Here is a 20,853-nt window from a genome sequence, read left to right on the forward strand (position 1 = left end):
AGCTGTTTACCTGAATTTATTTTGTAAGTTTATTTATTCAATCTGTATTCAACTAAAGTAAAATTAATGTGAAAAAGAAAGAAAGGGACTACTTTAAATTAAAAATGAGGCTAACTGTTGATGGTTTATAAAGATTTACAGTTGGTCTTACTGTTTTGGATGAACATTTGGGTTATGTGATGCCAGTCTGGCTGTTCATGTTTTTGCATCTGTGTTCATACAAGTGTACAGAAAAAATTATTATGTATGACTTTCTTTTTATGTGTTTCAGCGGCCAAGCCCCAGCCCGCAGCTCCCAGTGGTTCCATTAGTAAACCAGACACTGGTTCTCCAGAAAAGACCCCACCGCGTGGTGAGGCCAAGCCTGAACCAGTCCCTCGTCTCAGAGCTACATCCTCCTCGAGTTCCCCCGGGGGAACAGTAAGTCCCAAACCACCGGTGCCGCAGGGAGCGAAGCCTGCCCTGGCTGCCCGCCCCACCATCCCACAGAAGCCTAGGACCACCAGTAGCAGCAGGAGCATAGGTATTGATCAAGCTATGTATTGATCTGAACAGGTTGTAAGACTGAGGGGATTGCTGCTCTAGTGATTCAGTTTTTCCCTGCTGAACCATATCTTTATTTGACATTTTGCTGAGTACAGTACGGTTTTAGATAATTGATCTGTTAGGAGTGCTATGTATTATTATTTTCTCTGCAATTTGTGCTGATTATTTTATTTTGTTCAAGGAATATACAAATTTAACGTGGTAACCCGATGCTACTGTGTTGAAATTGTATGACAGATGGTAAAATGTTTGATTTTACATGTTTTTCTTGGTCATCTTTCTGATAGATGAGGGCCCAGATTCCCCCAGCAGTGGTGGTGTGTCTCCCAAAGTCACAGTTCTCCCTCCCACACTGAAGAGGGCGTTGTCAGAGAAAGACAAGGAGGGCCAAACCAGTCTGCAGTCAGGAGGCTCTGCGAACAAAACCACTCAGGAAGGTAGGTCACAAAATCTGTCTGTCAAAATCTGAGTATCTCAAACGTAGCCCATTCACAACATGTTATGAAAGCCAATAATTTGTTTTTTAATCTGTTTGAAAGTCAAGTTGCTATTTTTTCTGGCTTTCTCCTTCATCTAAAACCTGTCCTTTGGCCAGAGCATATTTCCCCTTGACAGACTGGTAAATTTTTGATGTCAGTGTTGTTGACGTCCCCTATGGTCTCATATATTTGCATTGAAGGGGCATTGAAGCTGTTCTGGTGGCTCTTGGTGGCCAAACACCGTACTGGGACACTTAATGTTGGTTTTTCCCTTCAATTTGTCATTTGTCTGTATATATACATACATATGTAGGCGCACACACTACTAATTTCACATGGGAGTTCCCTGTATGTGTCTTATAGAGGTTGCAGATTAGTTATTCAGTCTAGTGGGGCTGTTCTTTGGATCCTCAATACTGGGATCTTCCTAAAACTGCAAAGTTACGGTGGGACTGAGGTGCTTTACACTTCTTCCTGTTTTAGTTTGTGTATTCCAACAGGCTGTGAGGTTGGCACTGGAAGATGAGCCACCTGTAGCAGTGTACTTAATAGCAACTACATGCATTAAAAAATATCAATCCAATTCTATTTTAAACAATAATTTATCATTTGATCGGTTCCCATCTCTTCCTCACCTTGTATTTTCTTGTCCCTCCCTCCTCTCCTCTGTCTCCTTTCCCCCCCCCTTGCATTGCCAACACTTACTGTCATTTTTATCTTCTCTCTCTCATGTTTTCAGCAAAGACGGCATCAGACTGTGTTCAACGACCCAGCCCTCTCCGTACCAGCTCTGAGGATCACGGACCTTTCAAGACCAAGGACCAATCTCAAAACCCGGACAAGGACAAGGCTGCGGGCAAGAAATCATCAGACTCTGGGGAGGAGGCAGACAAAGACTTTATTTTAATATGACTGAGACAAATTTACAACAAAACCTGTTGACAAGCCTCACATGTTTTCCTTTAAAAAAGAAACTAAGGGGGAATATAATCAATATGTTTTCATTTATGTTAGGGGTTGTACCCGTACCGTAGGTCCTTTCCGACCAAAAAGTACTCATCACATTTGGTTTGCAGGAAGACCTGCTGTAGTATCAGGTAACACACAGTTTCAGATTCAATTTAATTTGATAATCCATGAAGAAAATATTGATAGATATGGGAATATCCTCATTCAATTTTTCATTCACGTCATGTCTCCTAGTAAACCAAACTGTGCTAAATCTCTTACGAGCTTCCTTTTCACAAACACCCTTTTCTGAACCTACTCTATGCTGTCAGGTGAAAATCTAATTTCTCTAAAAGAATCAACTTTTTAGGATTTGAGGAAATGGGTCGTGGGATTGTCCATCTTGTTCAGCCAATGAATGACAAAACCTGAAACTGAGTATAAGTTTGTAAATCACTTAAAAAAAAAAAAAAAAAAAAAGTTGCTTACAAGAAACAGCAGACTTTTTCTGCAAAAGACAGTGAGAGAGAGAGACTGTGAATCTATGAGTGTACATTTAAAATGACTACCTAATAATCTAAAGTCTTTTTACGATTATTTGCAGTAGCTTGTCTCCCAGGGACCAAACACACAATATCAATACCACTGTACTGTACTTGAACTCAAGCATAAAACCAGACCAGGACCCAATGGCATTCTTTTCCTTCAATATATTTGTATAGATTTTTCTAGAGGCTATTTTCAGTATGTGCAAGTTACTTTTCTCCAGACTGAAATCCATTATGCAATTCATCTTTTTTTTTTTTTAAACAGGAAAATACAGGTTCAGCTGAGAATGTCAGCACAAAAATAAATCAGAAAAACAAATTTGATGTAGCTTGCCTGACAGTAAAACTATGGGTTTTTCAGAGGGGACCAAATGGACTCTTCACTGATGGACTGAAGGAAGGCTATATCAAACACTCCAGTGGACCCAAGTTTGGTTCATGTGTGAGAGAGTCGGAGTGACCATATGAAGTGTTTGTGCTTTGAGAGGACTGTGGTACACGTTAACTTCACTGACAACCAATCAATAAGGCTTCAGCACTGTTAAACACTCAACACTGTGGAAGAAACACATTCATCTTATTTTTACATTTAGCTGCTGAGGTCTTTTTTTAATGACTAACATATATGACATTTATTTATATTCCCCTGATGTGGGGATGGTCCAATGAAAGCAAAGAACTTACTCAGAAAGAGGAATAGCAAAGAGAATCTGCTTGAAGTTAACATGGGAGACACCAGTCACGTGTTTCCCGATTCAGTAGCTATTATGAGCCAGATTTTGACATTAACCTCTTCAGTTTGTTGTTTGTGTAAAAGCAGAACACTGAGGGAACCCCAGCCTTCAAACACTCTTCTTCCTCAGCATTTTTCTAGAGATACTTTCCTTCAGGACTTTCAAATTCAGCTCACTTTCACTTCGTTCCATGCAAGACAAGACACTTCTTCAAACTCACAGCGTCGTAATCACATTGCCTCTGTTAAATAATTGGGAATACAGTGCCTGAAGCACAAGTGAACTGAGGGTAGCTGTATTTGGACCACATGGACCTCTGGGTTGTTCTGTATACACCATTTTAAGGACCTGAATGCTTCACAACAACGACGACACAGGTCTCAGGATGATTCCTCTTATTTATCTCCATTAAGAGCAAGAAATGCCCTTTTCACACTGCTACACAGTCTGCAACCAGATTCTCTAAAGGATCTTGGCAATTCCTAACTTGATTTACAACCTGTAGCTTATTTGTTGATACGGAGTCAGGCAATTATCCTAATGTTGCATATATAACATTGGGCAGAAATTCAGCCTGTCAAACTAAGTATACACAGCATACTCTAAACATCTCCAAAGGAGACTGACTCTAATCTCCAGTACATTTATTTTGTCCACTGTTGTACTTCTTATGCTTTTGGCTGTCTTGTGCCAAGTTCTATAAAGCATTAATGACAGAGGTACAACCCACACAGTGCAGCAGACCTAAGTTCTTATGCATAATCAGTGTGAAAGGGGCAAAACTTGTATTTTATTGTACTGTTCAAGTCAAATTCAAGTCTGGGCCAAAGCTCTTACTGGTGCACCTTTTCCTATGGTGTCTATCGATGTCTTTTTGTATGGTTATAATTAGGTTTTAGCTTCTTTATCACTAATCATGGCTTGGAAATAACACTGTTCCTGCTGTATATAGTACTTCATGTCAACAACTTCTTTGATTTTTGGTCTCAGTCCCAAAATTAAACATCACTTTTTGTGTGGAAGATGTTCTAGGACACTGAAAAAAAAAAATAACAGTACTTTGCAATATGCTTAAAGCAAACACATGTGGCTGTCTGCTGGCATTTTTCAACCGTTTTAATGATGCAAGGAACCTACCTACTCTGTCCTTTACTGTTTTTGCTTTCTGCGTAGGATTTCAGAAGCAGCTGGCTTTGTTTCTGTCAAGTTGTGTGAAAGACTGACTATAAATTTCCAGTTCAATTCTGAAAAATGAGCATCCACTTCGTTTCTGTTGGTGCACAGAGTGGAGATAGTGAAAATAACCAGTAGCACTGAGTCTAGACTCCTGAGTCTACGTGTGTGTGTGACTGCATGATGTGGCTGTGAGTTGTACTGTATGTATATATGTGCTTTCATACATGAAGGTGTATGCGTGTGTGTATATATGTATGTGTAATATATGCACATGTAATATACACACTGTGGTATATTCACACGCCTTTGTGACCACAGCAAACCCTAAATTGTTTTGGTACTAAGTACACTACTATACTAGGGGTTTGTTTGTAAGTTATTTGGAATAAAAAAAGTGGCCAGTGATGTCTTGATCCTTCGTTTTTTCTGTCACTTGTAAATTGTGTTCATAAATGTAGAAATTCTTTATTAATTTGTTATTACGTGTAATCAATTTAATGTTACTTTCATCATGATTCAGAAAAGAAATGATGCAAAACAATGACTGTTTTTCTCAAGCTGGCATATATAGCATAAATACTAATGACATATTTGCTCATTTTTTCAGTGTTGATACATTATTTGTTCCATTTTTGTCATGGATCAGTGTGTTTCACAAAGTCAATGCTGGTGTTGGACATTTCTTCATGCAAATATTAATATTGATTAAATAATTTTACAGGCTGTAAAAATCTCTGAAGTGTCTCTTTTTTTGTAACTTTTGTTGAGCTGAAGACCTGTTTTGCAGTGTAACCATACAGCCACCAGATGGCAAATACAGTGCTTCACTGTGCTCTCTCTCTCTATCTCGCTTTCTCATATACACAGAGGAGGTGTGGTTTTTTACTAAGTCAGAGAGAGTATATGTCAACCAAGCGGGCAACTGAACAGTCCAACAACAGTTTGCCTCCTCAGTCTTCATTGCTTTTATGTGTAAAAGTTGACAGCTTACTTTGCTTTTCTTTATTAAAATGGACTGTGTATTTGATAACCTGGATGCAGCTGGTTTCCTGGAAATCTGGCAACACTTCGATGCAGACGGTAAGGACAGTTAATGACAGACACCTATTTCTTTTCCATAAATCCACCTAAGACAAGGAGCACAGTACTTTTTAATTTATCTTCCACTATTACACTTTTACTAGATATTGGAGAAAAAAAAGGCTGTCTTTATTAGTGATGGCAAATTTGGGAGTTTTGGTTGTAGCAACTACTTGAACTTCTTACTATCATGTTAAACATTCTTCTCATTACAAAAAAAAAAAACCCTCCTAATTTCCATAGTGACATCATTGTGAGTTCTAACACTATTTGAATTTTGAACAAAAAGCAAACATACTTCACTGGATTTAAAACCCATCGACTTTTTTTTTTTTCTTAAATTTGGACAGATAATGGCTACATTGAGGGCAAAGAACTTGATGACTTTTTCCATCACATGATGAAGCGACTGGGTACACAGGTAAGTCAGTTTTGTTTGGATGAATTCATCCATAACTAGTGATGAAAACTAGCAGTTCAATACATTTCAATACAGTGTGATGAAATACATGTCAAGGTCAGCTGAACAGACACACAGCCTCTAATTGGTACATCATTTCCATCTGATAATGGCAAATGCATGAGGTACTATATCTGTCGATCTACAGTATACGGCGTCAACAATGACACTACTAGAAGAGGTAACGTAAAATGCACGTCACTGTTTTCAAAATAAAATCATCTTGTGAATTAAGGCCTGCAAGTGTAAGTATTTGGTAAGCAAGTAGCAACTGAAAGTATTTGGCTAGTTACCAATTTTTTGTTCTTCAGGCTCTGTTTCAGCACGTTCAATTTGAAATAAAATAATGGATACTATATTGAATTGCCAAGTCTCAGCTTTAATTTGAGTAGGTGCACATCAGTATAGAAAGAACTGTGTGGGAGATAAAGCCCCTTTAACACATGGTGCCCAAATTGCAAGGTTTCATGGTAACTGGACACTTGGCTACTAAATGTATCTTGGGCAGCTGTGTGTTGTTTCAACATTAGTTCATCCACAAAAGAGCTCACACGTGACTCAGAGTTGATTGAGAGTGTCCCTTTAGATTGAGGTCGAGTTGCCTGTCAATATGCAAAAAAGCATCTCTATTTCTGATAGATTTTCCCAATCAGCATTCACACTGTAGCATATGTATTGTTAGCCTGCTGTTGTACGCTATCTGCATCTCATCCTTTTTTTGATGATACTGGAGTTAGCTTTCGATTCACAGCTTATTATTCAGCAGTCACTTACTGTTGCGAAAGGGTTTTATATATCCCAATTAAAACCTTAATGGTGTTAAAACCCACTTTCAGATTTGTGAAGCCTTTATTTATAAAAAAAAAAAAAAAAATCCTCTAATTACAGAGCCATAGACTAACACATATATTTGAAAGGTGAATTTTACAGGGAGGAACTTGTTAGTCTAGGGCGTGATCCCCATCTGACATACCAGCCATGTTACTGAAAAAGAACCGGTAGAGTTCTGTAACAAAGATCTATGAACTGATGAAACAAAAATCAATCTCTATCAGACTGATGGACAGAGGAAAGTATGGAGGAAAAAAAAAAAAGCAGCTCAAGACCCAAAGCATACCACCTCATCTGTCAAACATGGTGGTGGTTTTGTTATGGCCTGGGTATGTATGGCTGCCAATTTAACTGGCACACTGGCATTTATTGAGGATTTCACCGCTGACGGAAGCAACAGGATGAATGCAGAGGTACCTGATCTCAGTCCAACTGAGCAGCAGCCCATTTGGTGAAAACCAGACTAAATGCAGAGAGAGACCCCACAACACGCAAGAGCTGAAGGAGGCTGCAGTGAAGCTCTGGGAGAGCATCATCAGGGAAGATACAAAGCGTATGCTGAGGTCTGTGGGTCAGACTCTTCAGGCAGTCATTGACTGCAAAGGATTTTCTACAAAATATTAAAAGTATGATTTTGTTTGACTTCACTTGTATCTGTCCGGTTACTTTTGACTAAACTAAACTTTGCACACTGTATCTTAAAAGGGCTATATCTCCAACACAGATTCTTTCTATACTGATTTTAAAGATCTGGTCTGGGCTGTATATATCTTAGTAAATGTTATTTTATTTATAGTATTGCTTGTTATTGTACATGTTCTCCAAGTACAGTCATTTCTTTTGAAATTTGCCACTACAATCAAAGTTCACTATACAATGGTAATTCAATTTCTTATGTTTAGATTGATGAGTTTGTGGGAAATACAAATTGTCAAAATTAAAGCTTACATCAGCTTATAAGAAACACAATTAGGTTTGGACACAGACAAAGCAGCACTTGTGGTCTCTGCTGTGTGGGCAGCTGAACCTCTATGCAGTTATCTGGATGGGTGGGGTCACTGTAAGGATGTTAGACAACACAATTAAAAAGCTCTGTTCCCTGTCAAAGGAAAAGCTCTAAACTTGGTTACAAATTGACCTGGGGCAAAAAAAACAAACAAAAAAAAAAACACTGTATTTGAGTGTGTTTTTTGTGTGAATGTGAGACACGTCATGTTTACTGAGCAATGATAAATGCTGCTATGCTGACTGAGCCCTCTCCCTGACCAATTTTACAGGAAAACCAAAATGAATCTACAGTACAACTATTAGTACATGTTCTAGTGTGTGTGTGCGTTTGTGTGCGTACATGAATGGACTCCCTTGGATACTAATGGGGTTGTACTAATACGAACAGACCACCAACCACGTGTCACTCTAGTTGATGTTTGCTCTTTGATCAATGTCCCCAGGATGAGCACTGTTTGGTGTATTTCTCTCGAGTTACAAAAACACTGCACAGTCATTCTGTTATTTCCTATTAAGGCATTGAAGCATTGGGTAACATTAAAACTTCCTATCTATTCCTTGCAGTGCATCATACCTAACAATTATGCAGATTTTTCTTACATGAACTAATACATTTTTGAATCTGTTGCTCATGCAGCTTAATGAATTTTCAGGTGATATGCTGTAAGTTTCTTATATCAGTAAAACCAACAGGATACATGAGTTTGTTATGGAGCAGGGAAACAACATGCTTTTTTGAAATTAAGTGTGATCAATACATACATTAAGTTAAATATTAAGATGATTGCTTAAAAAAATTATGCCTCGCAACAGGGTATTGCTGGCGCCAAACATGAATGCCTGATGGAAAGTCGATGCTGAAGACAAAGTGTTTTCTATATTTAGTGAGCATGGGCCTGGCACCTTATAGTCTGCAGACTGTGTGCTCTTCGTTGCATGAAACAATGATTCAGACATCAGCACCATAGATCAACAGGTTTCTATAGTTACATTACAGTCATCGAGGGGTTTGCAAAGAGACACTGGAAGACTAGCTGATAAATATTTTTTAAAATAACTTGAACAGCTAAAAATATTCTCCTTCTACGCGTTCAGTTCCTTCACGGTCTTAACTCAGGTAACAATCAGACTGTATCTTTGCAGCTGTTGTATCAAAATTCATCTTTGGCTATAATCTGCAAGAATATGTTTTCCATATCCTTATATGCATCAAGTTTCATGAGTATAAGTGGTTTCCGATTCTTCCTTATGTACATCACAGTGGTGTAGACTGAACAAGTTACACTACATATTAGATAGGTTTCATATATTTCACTGAGGCATTTACGGTGAATTGCTTGCTGCAGTCAAAGGTAAGTTAAGTCACTGACTGACATGCTTAAAGGAATCAGTGTGATACAACAAATTGTTTTTTACTATACTTAACGATATATCACACTTCATTCTGTCCCATCATATACTCATCATCACTGTGTGTCCAGTTTAATACGCATAGTGGATCTGTAATGGTGGCTTTGGGGCAAGAAAATAAATGCTGCATTTTAATCTGCTGTGTCTCTACAGGAGAAAGTGACTGAAGAGCATGTTCAGAGACTGAAGCAGAGGTTTATGTCCGCCTATGATGTCACTGCTGACGGGAAACTACAAATTCAGGAGGTATAGTACAACTCAATTTCTGTGTCTAAAATTACTTCTATTCAATTGATTATTATTTCTATCATAAACTTAGGGTACTCTATAGTGAGTAAAAGTGCATTAGTTTTTCTCTTCATTAATTAGAATATATGTATTTTTGTTATCAATAAAGTCCTCCCCATCACTCTCGACACAGTGAAAACCTTTTATCTTTTTTCACTAACTTCCTCTTTATTCTAGATCTTCCTGCTTTTCTTCCTCCTCTATTCCACTCACCACCCTCTGTTTATCTACCAACCTCCCTCTGCTTCCGCTGCATTTCCTCTTCATATTTTATTTATCTCACGTGTCTATGACAATGACATAGCTTGTACCATATTCAAGAAGAACACAATCTCATTTCCAGGACTGCTGAGGGTCACCCTTAGTCATTCACTTGTAGTGACAAGAAGTCGAAGGAGGAGCACTCAAACCATTTATCTAAATCAAATACATAACAGTGTAGTGTATATAAGTAAGTGTAAAGAAAAATCTAATCTGAATGGCCTTTCAAAAATCAGATACAAATTGCTCTTTATTGATGAAGGTTGATTCTCAAATTACTTTCTAATTGAGTCAATTAATTTAATTAAATCAAACTTGACTGACAACTTAACAGGCTGTGGCTGTTTCCCAGAAATCTTAAGCCACATTTTGATGACATTGCTTTCTCAGTCTCCACTCTATGTAATTGATGCAGATCTTGGCACAGCAGCAGTGCTTCATCACAGCCGTGAAGTGCATTTACTTTATTTTGAAAAAGAGAAGCCATTCATTTGGCCAATCCCTTAATGTGTTGCACCCACAGACCTCCAAAGCTTTGGCTTTTATTCATAAAGCTGGAGGAAAAAAAAAAAAAAAATCAATACATGTATACAACAAGTGGCCTGTTGAAGATAATGATTTACTGAGGCTGATGCAGAGACTGTTGTCAAAGCTCTTTGTAGCTGTCGACCACCATCCCACTTTTTCTCTCCCGATACCGATTCTGGTAACTCAACCCAGAGTATCCGCACATTACCAAGTGATACCAATCCAATACCAGTGCTCTTCTTTTGCCAAATTTAAAATGTGTATACATCGCAGTATGGAACTCACTGAGAAAATTTTTATGTATCCTTTTTATGCAAAATAATATGAGGCCAGGGACTGCAAAATTTAGGTGGCTGCCCACCGTGACTGAATGATTGTAGCTGATAGCATAAACACGAAATTCAAAACTGTATTTAGTGTTGATGGGTCACATTTGGTTAATATCCCATCAACTCAATAAGGACAGTAACAGCATTGATACTGATCCAGCGAATCGGGTCAGTGCATCCCTCCCCCGAAGAGTAAGAATTTAGGTTTATACAGTAAATATAAACTCAGTTGCCAATTTATTAGATACAACTAGCTAAAACTACTGCATTCTAATACCACAAAAACTCCTCTGTATAATGACAGGAGACGACACCACAAACTACGTCCTCCAAAATGATCATAAAGTTGAACGCCTCTCTATAGCAGTTTATCGCTGGACTGCATTAATAACAAAATGTCAACTGGTTAATGTAAATATGCTAAATATGTCCCCAATGACCTTTTTTTTTTTATTTCTAATGCTATTTCCCCTTATACTGTTGTTTCTACTTCTTGGCACTAAAAAGAAAGTTAGCAAACTTATGTGAAAGCCACAGTATCCTGTGTGATAGATCAAACCTATGATACTGAACTTCATGCAGCTGACAGTGTTCACTTACTGCTGTTGCTATTTGGACTTTTGTTGTGACAAAAGAAGCAGTTTGCAGATATCATACTTTGGGAAATTGTGATGGAAATTTTGATGTTAATGTTAATGCTAATTTCCCGCATTTTGTAGAATACACGATTATTTAAAAAAAATCAACAGATAATAGATAATGAATTAGCTCTACTTCTCTTAATGATTTAATTGAGACATGTGGCAATGGCAAGACTTGTTTTTGTAAGTGTGTCGATCAGCATTCTATCCCTGAATGCCTGGCTCGTCTGCAGTTGGCATCACTGTTTGCGCATTGCGCTTGTTCTCTGAGCTGTACTTCAGCGTTGTGACCCAAATGGCTGCAGCATCATATAGTATTTCAATTAGACTGACAACGTTGGCCAGTTTAATCTGCTAATGGAGGGCGGATATTGTTAAAGAAGGACACACAAGAAGAGGGCAACATGAACTGGAAAAGAGCCAGAAGGACCTGGTGTAGGGATGGTTCATCCCAATGACAGTAAAATGTGAATCCCTACCGGTGTCTAGCCATGCAGATAGTTTAAGTTGGTAGAGGTTTTGAGATACAGTGCAGTATTTGTACAGTTACATATTTTTGTTCTTCAGGCCCCGAGTTCAGCAACATCAATTTGAAATAAAATGGATACTACATAAAGTCTCAACTTTAATTTGAGTAGGTTTACATCAATATAGAAAGAACTGTGTGAGAGATATTGAAGCTTTAACGCATTGTGCCCATATTCTAGGGGTTCAAAAGTAATTGGACACTTGGCTACTAAATGTTTCTTTGGCAGCTGTGTGTCGTTTCAACGTTAGGTCACGCTCAAAAACGCTCACATGTTGCCCAGAGTTGATTGAGAATTACCATTTAGATTCAGGTGGAGTTGTCTGTCAATATGAGGAGTGTAAAGGTGATTGTGCAAATGAAGAAAATAAATTAAAAAAAATAAAAAAACAAAAGCAAAAATCTGATAGATATCAAATGTAGTTGGTTTGACAAAATTAGCAGTCAGGCATGTTCTAAAAAAAAGCAGGTGCACACAGGAAAACTAGAAAAATAGCATTAAACGAAGTGGACCGGGGAGCACAAATCTTGTGGATGACCAGAAAATCAATTGCATGGTGAAGAAAAATCCCTTTATGACCGCACAGCAAGTCAGGAACATTCTCTAGGATGCAGGCTTATATGTTTCCTTGTCAACGATCAAGACAAGCATTCATGACCATAACCTTAGAAAATTCACCACAAGATGCAAACCACCGGTGCACCTCAAAAACAGAAAAGGCTGAGACTTGGCACTTTAATGTAGTATTTATTATATCATTTCAAACTGTATATGCTGAAGCTTAGAGCCTGAAGAACAAAAACAGTGCAATTGTCCTAATACTTACAGTCTGGAGGCTTCTCCTGCCAACTTAATACAATAGAGGTGAATGGAATTAAAAAATGTATTTGTAAAACTCAAAAGCAAAGTCTCAGTGTCCCAGTTTATCGTGATAATCCCAGGGCCTCACTACCAAGAGTGTCATCGGATCAATTTCTTCTGTAGAAAATAGTTAATAAAAACTGACTCCTCATGTGATCAAGATTGCAAGACTGTTTGTATGACTCCTATACACTTGGCAGTCACTGTTCTTCTCTCCAAGACTGAAATGGATAAGTCTTAAGTACTGTAGATGTAAAGCCTCATAAATCATCATCATCCACTGCTCTCTGATCTGACCTCTGCCCTCCATCCTGTTTTTCTAGTTGGCCAATATGATCCTCCCTGAAGACGAGAACTACCTGTTAATCTTCCGCAGAGAAGCTCCTCTGGACAACAGTGTTGACTTTATGAAGGTAAGATAACAGATCACGATACGTCAATGACAGGTAAAAGGAATAGAACTGATTATACAACAGCATTAAAACCACCACACTACAGAGGTGTCTTGGATGGCAAGTGGTATAACATATACCGTGTGCTGTGATGTTCATGGTTAAGCTGGGGACTGCTGCTGCATGTCAACACCTGATTAAATTAATGTCTAGGATTTCTTATTCCCTAGTTTTTTTTGTAGGGTACAGTTTATTGTAAGTTGGGACTTAAATTTGTCAATTTTCCATTATCCATACATGACAAGTATCAGGAATTAAAATCCAAGCACTTGTTTATTACATTTTCAAGCTAAAAATGCATCCAAGAATTTCAGCTGTATTGTTCAATTTTGCGCCTATACAATGGGAACTCTGAACTATGAACTACCTCAGAGGAATAAATTAACTTCGACAACAACTTTAACTATCTCAATTATATCTGTGCAATTTTGCATGTAATCTAGTTTGATATTTCACCAGTGAACTCAGTTCTCATTGTAAATGTCACTATAAAAACAGAAGTTTTACAAACTGTATCATATACATTAGCTGTACTCCTGCTACATTACATCGCATGTAACTATTTGCTGTTTTGCTCTCTCATCCCCCTGCAGATATGGAGGAAGTACGATGTTGACTGCAGTGGCTACATATCAGCTCAGGAGCTCAAGGTGAGGTTGTCAGCATGAACAAAATGCACACCCACTTCCACGTCTCTTCTCTGCTCAAGGAACTTCCAGGCGTCATGGCACTGGCAGAGAATGTCTGCAACCTTTGGCCACTATTTCATGTTTTGTCATACACTGAGATGTCTGTCCTTTTTCAGCATCTGACAACACCTTTTTACTTAGAATAAAGATTTTTGGTTCTACTTTTGATACTTAGTCAGTGGCTGATTTGAAAAGAGAAGATTAGCATGAGAGATTTCTTTATTGACATGAAGGTATATAAAATAAATACTGATAGGGAGAAATCATTTCATGACTTTGTGTTTTATTGTCAAATCCTCTTATTTTCGAACCCGCTCTTTCTCACTATATAATCCGCACAAATGAAGTGCCCTTTATTTTTTCTGATTATAACATAAACTGTTGTCCCTTAGGCTTTCCTGAAAGACCTGTTCCAGGAGCACCACAAGGAAGTGTCATCTGACAAGCTGGAGGAGTACACCGACGCAATGGTACAATTAAAACACACAAAAAACACACATTCCATAGTAAAACTCTCAAGTAAGACTTGCTTGGTATGCACATAATCATGCAAGGATACCTGTAGTGTATGTTTGTCTGTGCACAAATTCATACATAACTACTACCAGTTTGTCTGGCTTCAAAACTATAATAGGCAGTGTTTTAACTCATCATGTCATGGTGATCTGACTTGCAATCAGTCCGTGTTAAGATGTTTATGCCAAACCTTTTCCCTTCCTACCTCAGTGTGCAACTGGAGTCAGTTTCATCTACTTCATGAAATGGTTGTGTATAGCTGGTTTAAACAGTCACATCTTGCAATTTTCATGTATCTTGCATTTGCTAGTTAAGCTACTATAGCTATAATAATTGAAATGGGGGAAGAAAAAAAAAAGAAAAAAAGGAAAAAAACATAGGCAACAGCTGTCCTCAAGAAGTTATTTCTGATATATTTATTTTCACAAACAAAATCTGTAGAAGACTGAAAAGATTTAAGCAGATGCAATAAACTATTCTATTAAATAAAAAATAAAAAACTATTAAATGAGACCATTGTTCTTAAGAAGAGAACCAACATTTCTTCACAGGGACTTTTCATTTGTGATATTACTTTCTTGAGATCTTGTGTGCTGCTGCGGCTGTCAAAAGACAGAATGGCACAGAAAGCAGGCAATATATCTAATCGAGCCTCTCCCTAAGTTACTTCTAGCCTCAGACAGCACAGTCCGACTATTTTATAGATTTCAATTTAGAAAAGACTGATACACGCTCAGAGTCAAATCGAATGATGAGTAGGCTCTAGAGTTACAGGGGGTGTGAGGAAAAACCAGCAAGAGGACAGAAAGAGAAATTCACAGTGGCTAGAGGTATTTTCATGCTTCTCAATACATCCTTTTTTTCTTGCAGATGAAAATCTTTGACAAAAACAAAGATGGCCGTTTGGATTTGAACGACCTGGCCAGGTATTTTTCAAAGAGCAGGACGAAGAGCTATTCTCAGAAGTCTCTGCAATGTTAAAATGAATGTAACCTATGATTGTATTGGTTATGTATTACACAAACAACTGTTACCATGAACTCATCTTTGTGTCTCTGGTCAGATGCTTGCACAGCTACAAAAGAGCTATTTGATCAAATTTTGCTTAATGCTAACATCTCAAAAAATGACTGCTTTGGTTTGCCAGTTTTTATTTTGAGCAATCTTCAAAGTGAACATGAATAAGACATTCTGATATTAATGTGTTATTTTTATACAGGTTATGTTTAAGCTTGTGGTGCGTATCATAGGTTGATGTGGGTGAAGAGAGCGAGGAGCACATAGTTAGCAGAATCATCAGGATAGCTAGCTAGCTTAGAGAAACGACAAACTAAAAACCTGTTACTAAACTCTGACTGTTACAGTCAATGTACAAACCTGTGGTGAATTTCTAAAGAAATGTACATGAAAACATGGCGGAACAATCACCACCCCATTCCTTTAAAGTTTTATACTGTATCTTAAATTTCCCACAACAGAAAGGAAGTGACAATTCCACCACAAGGAATATTTATCTCTTTGATAACTCAAACACTCCTTGTAAAGTAATATATATCTTTTTCAATTAGGATTTTGGCTTTAGAAGAGAATTTCCTGCTCCAGTTCCAGATGGATGTAAGCGTATTGTTTATCTTGTTCTTTAACACTTTTGTCAGATGAAAACAGGAGGGTAAATCATGTTGAAACACCTTAATAAGTTGTCTATTATTTTTCATCTAATTTCTCACCATCCATCTTCTTGATTTTCCTCTCCTCTTTTTCCAAGGCCTGCAGTATGGAGGAGAGGAAGAAAGACTTTGCGAAGATCTTTGACCATTATGATGTTGTAAGTACAGTAATGCACTAGGAGACAGATGAGGTCTGCTATTTCATAATTTCATCATATCTAACCTAATTACTGTTGTTTGTCATGTTCCTGCAGGAAAAAATGTGAGAATGTAGACAGTGGGTAGTGTGGTTTTAGGAGCAACCTATGAAATATGATTATCCTTTTGGTATTTCCAGAGTAGGCTGCACTATGGCCAGTTGTACTACAAGTATTACTGCATGTGTTGTATCAGATTGTAACATGGAACGTTGCTTGAAGAGGCTCTTTTCATTTTGTTTATTATTTTTCCAAAACCACAGGGGGAGTAATTCTTTACACTGCACCAGAAATGGCATCTTTCCAGCCAAGGCAGACATCACTGCTCTTTACTTTCCCTTTCCCACTTAATTAACACACTCAAATTTGCATAATGTATGGCAGTGTTCATAACAGGAGTCAGAACAGTGACCATTAATCCAATTAGCTCGCTTACCTCTCATGTAAAATAATAGAATAAAGGACCCATTATTTTGTCAAGTCACTGTCTGGGATGATGATCATTCACGGTGCAGCACCACATAGGAGTCGGTAATTCCTATCAAGACTTGCTGTATACTTTTCTATAATGTCATATATGCATGTGTTAGGGTTGCAGTGGTATACCGGTTTCACAGTATACCATGGTATGATAATTGATGGCTATCATACCATGTACATTTGCTTATTACCAGTATTGGGGGGGGGGCTACCGAACAGAGGATCTCACCCATGTGTGCGCGTTTCCTTTCCTCCTCAACTGCCTGTCAGACTCGGTAACTGGCGCCAGACACACATGCAGCGGAGAAAAGCACAGCAAGAGGCATTTTTTTAAAAAGTTTTTGTTTAACACAGCACTGTGCGAGAATAGTGTGCATCAACGGCACATTCAAAAATCTGCCACAATTATATGCATACTGTCTGCTTGGACGGTGTATTATTCTGTTAATTTTCCATTGTGAACATACTAAAAACCTGCTTAGAATCAGTATGCAGGATGGATTTGGGAAGCAGCAACACATCCCAAATGCATGTTGGGATGTGGAAAACTAATGAATGACAGACTGAATAATGTGAGTGGAATGTAAGTTCTGAGAAGTACATTTTCTTTTTCTCTTGTTAAGAGTAAGACAGGAGCGCTCGAGGGTCCTGAGGTGGACGGCTTTGTCAAAGACATGATGGGGCTGGTCAGGGTAAGAGTCTGTGCTGTTGTCCTTTGTTCCAGCTATGCTTTGTACTGATCATGTTTTTTTTATGGTCAGATAACAGAGTGTTGCTTACCTAAAATGTTGCGATGTACATACAAAATATTCCTATTAAGAGGAACAATACTGCTTCTCTACTTCTCTCAACAACAATGGCTCAGTATCAAACCACCTGATCACATGTCCATAGAATCCTTTATCAGTATCGTCTGGGCTCTATTTTCGGGAACCCCTCATCATAGTTGGGCATGTTAGCGGTTTTGACAATCATGGCTTATCACGTTCACTACTTTCATCCCCTTTAAACTCAGGACTCTCCCCGAGTTTTTTCTCAGAGGAAATGTATTGTTGTCTAGGACGTACAGAGTTTCAAAATATGACAGCAGGTCAAATATACTGCCAGCAGCTGAGGATGACTTTTTTAAGAAGAATTGACTTTTGAATTCCAAAAGGTCTTATGATCAATCAGGTTATTGCAATGCCATTTTATCTGTCATGAAATAATCCATAACCATCTGCTGTTAAATAAAACCATATAGTGCCATATCTACAGTGAAAGAATTGAAAATGAAGCATAGTTTTTTTAAATGTTGTGTTTCTTTATATTGAAATTATTTTTAACATTTCAAGATTTGCCTGTTTTACATTGAAAAATGATTGCTAACAATCAGATAATAGAATAGCTGTCTGCATAAACACATTCCTGGTATGATCCACAAATAAATTAGGATTTTCAATCCAAATGTTCTTGTTTTTGGAAACACCAAAATTAAATGTAACCGCAACAGTCTCTATCACATCCCATTGGTGATCACAGTGACATGTCTACCTGCATTGTAATTAAAAATGCAAAGCACCAGGTGTTACTGACCAGCCACGTAAAAAGAAGATGGAGCACGCAGCCTCGCTTACCCAGTGTTTTAGATGGAGACACTTGGGGAGGAGGAAGGACCAGACAGCCTTGAGAGAATTATTAGCAGAGAGACAAGTTTTAACTGATCGAAGTTTTTTCATGAAACTGTGTGAACTGTTGTGTTCTGGTCTGATGCTGGTTGCACAAAATTTAACCTGCGGATCTGCCATGCGTAACTGTGGCTTGACAGTGTGCAACATCACTACTGTTAAGGACTGCAGATGGAACAGATACCTGCTGCAGAATCACCAAGGTTAAGGGAAGGTCTTGAGTACAAACTACCTACTAACTGTCATGAATTACAGAGCTGGTATGAATCGCTCAGTAATCATAAAATAAAACTGGAAAGATTAGCAAACCATGAACAAAAAGGGGTTGTGTCATTTTAGGGAGGTTTATATGGGTGTGATTTCACTGCGTAAAGTGACCAAAATACTATGAAACTAAGTACTCTAAGCAGTTGACCTGCCCTGAGCAGGCGAGCGGTGGACGGTGCAAAACGCACTTATTCTTGGAACCAAGATTGCCGCTTGCAATCTTGTGTGCCACTGGATTTGCTCCCACTGGGGCACACAGCAAGTCACCAAGATACCAAACGCTCATAGTCGAGGAATTAACCACGGTGCACCGCAGGAAAATACCAATTCAACGCTGCACCACTGCACTTTGTACCGTGGAGCCCTAAGTTGTGTTCAGGTCTTTTTCCTTACCAGATATTTACTCATCTAAATCTGAACATATCTCACTTTAATTTTAACAAGTATATCTTTCATCTCAAAGAGATTCTATTCTTTGGAACAGATGTTAATAGAGTTTGATGGGTGTGGACCTGTATAAACGCTTGCACAGTGTTGATATCTGACACTGATGATCCAAGTAATCCACAAACTACGTTAACAGATGGAAACAAGTTCATTAAAAGCTAAAAAGCATTTGTGCTACTTACAAACACCACATTTACAGAAAAATGCCTTCTTCTCCTCCCTCCTCTCCAGCCCAGTATCACAGGTCCTGAGCTGGACAAGCTGCGAGCCCTCCTACTGCATCATTGTGATCATAACAAGGACGGAAAGATCCAGAGAAATGAGCTAGCTCTATGTCTAGGAGTCAAGCCTAAATCTTAAAGATTTGTGTTATGACATTGTATAATGAAATACTCACTCTGTATTGCGAATAAGTGTTTCACTGTATGGTCAATAATGGTAGAATGCTGTGTTTTGATCCAGATCACTCTGAGGCTATTTAAGGTCAATATTCATCAAGTGTTATTTGATTCTGATTATGATAGAAACACAATTGGATACTCTGTACTAGGGCTTCAAATTGTGCATGTTTTAGGGCCAAAAGAAAATAATGAGATGTGAAGGGGGTTTTTTTGGCTAAAATGGTCTGGTGCTGTAAGATTTGTAGTATATTAATCGGTTTGTCAGTCAGTGAACATGTCAGTGTAGCTTTTGACAACATAGAATGTTTTTCATTGTAATATTAAGTTTTATTCTTTTAGTTTGGAGCTGGAGTACGTTGGCCATCACTGATGTTTGGCCACTTGCATGTTTTTCTGCCAATAAAAGAGGGAAGTACAGGATGCTTTTTTCTGTCATTTTAAAATAATGGGCTGTTGAGAAAATAAAACGATGACAAGTGCTGAACATGTTTCACATTCTTTTTACTACTGTAATGTAATGTAACAGCTTTTCTAAATAAATGTATAATTTAAGCTTTCATTAATTAAGTTAACTTACTTTTTAAGTTACTCACTAAGGAACGTAACATTTTGATCAGATGACATAATGGAAATACACAAAATTTAGTTTTATTTTACTAGTCATTATTGTAGGGTTTAAAAGTCTTTAAAACACTCCTTGATTATGAACTACTATCTACATATTCTAAATGTTGATAAGCTGTTGCATTACCTGGTACTTACTGTTTCATCAATAACTACATAGCAGAAATACTGTAGGAATTTTGAATGCTTCAAATCTAAAAGCTGTCTAGCCTTCATTGATGAGATATTGATAGCCTTTACAATCATTTTTCAAAAGGCATTCATTCACCCAATTTCATCACACTGTAAATGATGTCGGTCGGCTGCAAGGAATGAGTTATAATACATTTAAAATAAGCTTTGGATTTCATTCTTCATACAATGACTCCTTAACTATCACCTTCAAACACATTAATAGAGAATTTCTTCTGACGAGACTGATGAGTCAGTGAGAGAGAGGGACAGCATTCTTTATATGGATGACCTAGAGTATAAAAAGACAACTTTGTTGGCTGAACATTGACATAGATTAATCGCAAAGAAAGTAACTTTAACATCTCATAAATAAAAACATTAGTCCTACAAACTAATACATCTTGAGAGATGTAGAGGTTAGCTCAGGCCTAAACATTTGAAGTGAACAGTTTCATATCTAGCAGATACTCACAGTTCACTGTGAACCCTCTCCCGTGAGATGCAACCAGCTGACAGGGCGAGTCTTTGTTTGCTAAGTAGGAGACAGAGTGGAAACCAACATGGTTAAGTAGATGGAAACCCCTCTGGCCACTAAACAGCAGCTAATGATGCGGATC

At 38.0% G+C, this 20,853-nt stretch overlaps 2 protein-coding genes across 3 annotated transcripts in view; both read left to right on the forward strand.

Moving 5' to 3' along the window:
* LOC120784309 (F-actin-uncapping protein LRRC16A-like) overlaps positions 1-2,453 on the forward strand; it is a 69,242-nt gene extending 66,789 nt beyond the window's left edge. The window contains exons 36-38 of one of the 2 annotated variants that reach the window (XM_040118008.1): positions 272-523; positions 834-983; positions 1,765-2,453. In XM_040118008.1, coding sequence (XP_039973942.1) covers positions 272-523; positions 834-983; positions 1,765-1,937 — 575 coding nt within the window. In that variant the 3' untranslated portion in view covers positions 1,938-2,453. The remainder of the gene's footprint in view (positions 1-271; positions 524-833; positions 984-1,764) is intronic. The other variant, XM_040118009.1, reaches the window with a different exon arrangement.
* A 2,890-nt stretch (positions 2,454-5,343) lies between these two features.
* LOC120783698 (secretagogin-like) lies at positions 5,344-19,909 on the forward strand. The gene is made up of 11 exons (XM_040116844.1): positions 5,344-5,511; positions 5,862-5,932; positions 9,374-9,466; positions 12,979-13,068; positions 13,701-13,757; positions 14,189-14,266; positions 15,183-15,238; positions 15,881-15,926; positions 16,078-16,137; positions 17,280-17,348; positions 19,269-19,909. Exons 1-11 carry the CDS (start codon positions 5,442-5,444, stop codon positions 19,395-19,397), a joined length of 819 nt encoding a protein of 272 aa, XP_039972778.1. The 5' UTR covers positions 5,344-5,441; the 3' UTR covers positions 19,398-19,909.
* Positions 19,910-20,853: the final 944 nt, after the last annotated feature.

The sequence above is a fragment of the Xiphias gladius genome, chromosome 22, assembly GCF_016859285.1.
Source record: "Xiphias gladius isolate SHS-SW01 ecotype Sanya breed wild chromosome 22, ASM1685928v1, whole genome shotgun sequence".
NCBI classification, from domain to species: Eukaryota; Metazoa; Chordata; class Actinopteri; order Istiophoriformes; family Xiphiidae; genus Xiphias; species Xiphias gladius.